Source organism: Lotus japonicus, chromosome 3 (assembly GCF_012489685.1).
Source record: "Lotus japonicus ecotype B-129 chromosome 3, LjGifu_v1.2".
In the NCBI taxonomy this organism is placed as follows: Eukaryota; Viridiplantae; Streptophyta; class Magnoliopsida; order Fabales; family Fabaceae; genus Lotus; species Lotus japonicus.
Genome location: NC_080043.1, coordinates 25,809,768 through 25,814,417, shown reverse-complemented (window position 1 = coordinate 25,814,417; position 4,650 = coordinate 25,809,768). Strand labels below are relative to the sequence as shown.

General features: G+C 36.3%; 1 protein-coding gene across 1 annotated transcript; it reads right to left on the bottom strand.

Annotated features, from left to right (window-relative positions):
• Window positions 1–1,466: 1,466 nt before the first annotated feature.
• On the bottom strand, window positions 1,467–3,337 carry LOC130749867 (uncharacterized). Its single transcript, XM_057603229.1, has 4 exons — window positions 3,151–3,337; window positions 2,896–2,994; window positions 2,572–2,732; window positions 1,467–1,739 (listed from the first exon to the last, which is right to left on the bottom strand). The coding sequence occupies exons 1-4, from the start codon at window positions 3,248–3,250 to the stop codon at window positions 1,632–1,634; spliced, it is 468 nt and encodes a 155-aa protein (XP_057459212.1). The 5' UTR covers window positions 3,251–3,337; the 3' UTR covers window positions 1,467–1,631.
• Window positions 3,338–4,650: the final 1,313 nt, after the last annotated feature.

Genomic DNA, 4,650 nt, shown 5'->3' with positions numbered 1-4,650 from the left:
AGAACATAGTGGGGCCGATGTTTGTTTTAGCACACAATTTTATGATATATGGATTAGATTTAATATACAAATGCAATAAGCAGCAATAATCTACAATTAGGTTGAAAGGTGCATGTGGCAGCAAGCAGCAATGATGCACGTACAATTTGCACATTGACATTGCTGAATATGCTGACATAACACACCTGAATCAAGACTATAAAAGTATCACTCATACAAATGAGATAGAAATTTAACATACAAAGAAAAAATAGAATTAGTCCTGAGAAGAAATGCTTCAGTTTCCTCTCCCTATCCCAGACCTGAAAACCAGAAATTCATCATTATTCTATTCCAGACCCCAAAAGCATATATTCATCATCCTTCCTTCTCCCTCCTCTTTCCCATTTTCCTATCACGTCCCTCACATTCTGATACCAGAACCTTCTTCATGGGCTTTATGTCAGTGGTCCCACTCAATAACAAAATTTTGTCAATCTATCCCTATTCAGATTACTTGCCTCACCTCTACCCTCATTTCTCCTGTAGTAAACATGCAACTTTTTCCTAATTCACCCATTATCATTCAGCCCATCATTCCCCTTTCTACCGATTTATTTCACAAAAACTATTCTAAGAATGGGACAGTTTGTCCCCCTTTAACTGTACTAAAGCCACAGTAGTCAGTTTAATCCGACAGTTATCAGCTTATTTGCCTTCTGCATACCAAAATGCACTCCATTTTAAAAAAAGACTACAAATAAATTTCTACAATGATAAACCCCTTTGCAGCAGAGGTCTGGATTGTCCATCACAGATGTTGGAGGATTAAGGATTCATCTATTGAGAAAAATAAAGAAAAAAGACATAAAGGTTGCAGATGTCTAGAAGACTTTGTGCATTTCAAGAACACAGTAAAAAATTAATACTGTCAAGTTGTCAACATCTAAGAGTTAATAACAAACCAAAGAAGAAAGGACCTGAAAATCTAAACTGACCTCTCTGTGCCTGCCATTCTCTGAATCTTCAGCATTATTCAGTTCAATGCTAATTTGACTTCATTTTTTTTTTTTCCTTCTTTACTATTGTTACCTTATTCACCACTGTAAATTTTGACACTGGACATACATTGCCTGAATATTTTACTTTGTCAAACTCATTTTTCGTTGCAAGGTTTGGACTTTGGAAAAAAATCTTATATTTGCATATGATCTAAAAGCTATATAGTAAACATATTCAATGCACAGATGAACTAAGATTTAAATGAAATGGTCTCGAGTAGTTCACCAATTCTCGTGAAACGTTTTCAAACTGAAATATACATACAACCACCTAAATGATAAAACCCTACTAAGTTTTTACTTAACTATTTCACACTACATGTCTGAATACTTTACAGCACTGGAATAAAAATGGGTTGAACATTCCATGCATCATCTTTTAATATAAGAAGAAGAAGAAGAAGAAGAAGAAGAATTATAGACCAGTTATGGACAGTATCATATGTTTTTTTGTCATTGACACATAGTCGATCTGATCATTCATACTTCAAAGGAAAATTAGACTATATCAATCATACCTCCTGAATTGCCTGTTTATATTTAATATGAGATAGTTTACACCGGCGCTTTAGGTAATGCAATGATACTACTTCAGATTTCAGACACAGAAGATCCAAAACCAATTTTCAATTTAAAGGTGATGCAAGTTAATGGCTCATTCTCCTCATTCTTTAGTTTCATCTCCACAGTGTAGGATCCCTGTAATCATTAAAATGATGACAAGGAAATCATCTGAGTCATATATTGTTTAACCAAAATAGAAAAACTTACATGATGACAAGAGTGATTAAGGTAGCATATTAGCATTTAGCAGTCAGTCAGAACAAAACATCTAGTTAACTCTTTAGGTGGAACTGCGGATTTTCTGTTGTGGCACGGCAAATTTCCGCTACGCTATAGGGGCATAGCGACGCTATAACCGCTATTTAACAACACTGCTTGATAAAATGCAACAATTATGTGGGTGAAAATAATGCAGGAGTCAAACTCCTCAAAGATACACATAACACACCATAGTGATTTCTGCCATTCTCAAGAGACCAAACAGCTATTATTGAGTAAAGTAATAAGTACATAGTGATCAGTGGAGGAGGGAGGGAGGACATGCTACTACCATGGCCCCCCAAGCTTTTCAATTTTATTTTTTACATGTGATACATATGTATGTGAGCTACAGAAATCATTGTATGCATAATGCATGCCATATTCTTTGATCTTGCCCCACCCCCCACCCTCTTTGGTCTTGGCCTCCCTAGTCTCAAGCCTCGGCCACTGACTGATAGTTTTGCAGTTATTAGCCTAGCTAGAAAGATTGTACAGCACACACCAAACGCAAATTTCAAATGCCTGATGAGAAATCTAGTAACTGAATCCATGCCATATTAAATAAACTCAAAATTTCGAACATGCATTTGTGTGTCAAGGGGATCCTTATAGATTTGAAAGGAAATTTTCAATCATGACAGGGTGATATTTATGATTGATTTCATCATTGCCAAGAGCTTATATTTCATCAATTGGAGAAACTAACCGGCGGGGCAAATACAGGCAACTTCTGGGTGTGAGCAACCACGAAATCGCCAGCAGTAACAGGACAGGATACTTCCTCACAAAGATTATGAACTTCTTGATGGACAAGTATTCCAATGTATGAAACTTTAATCACCCACTTCCCACCAAAAATAGCTTCACCTACACCAAACATAGACAGTAAAAAGTAAAATTCCCTTCAAAATTAAAACGGCTAAAGCAGCACCGATACACATAATAATGCTTCAAAGTAAACAATTAGCATATGTTATTACTACTAACCAGGTCCCTACTAAATGAAAGCAAGATGAGAATTGGGAAATACCAGTAACAGCTGAAATCTTAAAGGTAGTTGGTCTTGCACGCACAACAGGGTTTGGTGTAATTTCAACTTCAGACACCTTCACAGCATAGTTTACATCAGCTGCATACATTAATTACACCAAAAACTAAAGTGATGTAAAAGTACATAATTTATCATACTCCAAGTAAATGTTAAAAAGTACAAATTTCTTATGGGCAAAATTGTATGAGAATTAAATAAAGGGCTGTGCGATTTCAGGGAGAGAAGAGATGTTACCGCAATATCTGAAGTTAGCAGCTTGAGCACGAAAGGATTGATGGAAGAGGATGAATAAGCATAAAAGATGGTAGAATTTTGGATGAAACTGAAACTCCATTAGAATTAGAAAGGTTCTTCAAAGCTGCATTTGAAAAATAATGCGGGTTTCATATATGGCTTTATGCTGCATTTGGTTGTGCTTTATTTTTCTAGCGGTGTGGGTTTATCCTCATTGTGTTTTGGTTTTTTTTTTTTAAGAAAAAGGGTAGGGCTTGGAGATGCAACTCTTTTTCTTTAAAAAAAAAAGAGTTGAGATTTATGTCCTATGAGGATTTGAACCAACACAGTTTAGAGGAGTAAGGCTCAAACCCGAGTCCTAGCGGTTAGGTATGTAACCCATTTAGCATTTTTATTAGGAGTGAAAATATGGATTGGGCCTGCCGACCGAGCCCACCCTGCCGACATATATAGACGAATTAGGTTGGGAGAATTAAACTCATAGGCTCACATAACCCCCATCATTTGAGCTCGTTAGTAGGCTGAGCTATCCTTTTTTTTATTTCACTATATTTTGTGATAACTCATCAGTCGTTAAAATGTGGATTGAGTTTAGACTTTTAACCAAAATGTTAATAGTAGTTAAGTACAACCAGACCCTCATTTTGGCGAGCCTAGCCTAACCCGTCCTGCCAACCCATATTGTCACCCCTAGTTTTTATGTTGTTTTGTATGTCTCTTTTTTGGTCGAGAATGGTATGAGTTTTAATGTTGTATATTTAAGCATTAGAGAAATGTTTGTTTAGAAATTGATATTCTTTTAAGTGTTGTTAGACAATCTCAAGACTTCAATTTGATCTTCTTTCAATAAGTGTTTTTTGGTCCGCACCCGAACGGACTATTAAGTTCTTTTTTTTTTTTTACATTGGTTAAAACAAGAGGAAAGCAAAAAACTAAACTAAGATCTCATTAATGAGACTCTCGTAGCATCTACCAACAAAAGTTGTGTCAAAGGAAAGAAAGGGTTTATGGCAATTAAGCTAGATTTGGAAAAAGCTTACGATAGGCTCCATTGGTCCTTCATCTTGGATACCTTGCGTTTCTTTGGGTTTGAAGAAAACTTTATAAGCATCATTATGAGTTGTATCTCCTCCTATACTATGGCCATTTCTTGGAGAGGGGATTATTCTGACTTCTTTAAACCGAACAGAGGTGTGAGACAAGGAGACCCAATTTCTCCTTACCTCTTTGTTCTTTGCATTGAGAGATTATCTCATAGTATTGTTGGTGCTTATGCTGTTGGGGATTGGAAGGCCTTCAGAGCTGGAAGAAGAGGACCTGAAATCTCCCACCTTATGTTTGCAGATGATGTGGTCTTATTTGTAGAAGCTTCTGATAACCAAGCCCAGTTAATTCACGGTATTCTTGACAGATTTTGTGGAGCTTCTGGTCAAAAAGTGAGCTTGGCCAAATCTAGAGTTTTCTTCTCAAAAAATGTGCAGGGATCATTAGCTACCCAAA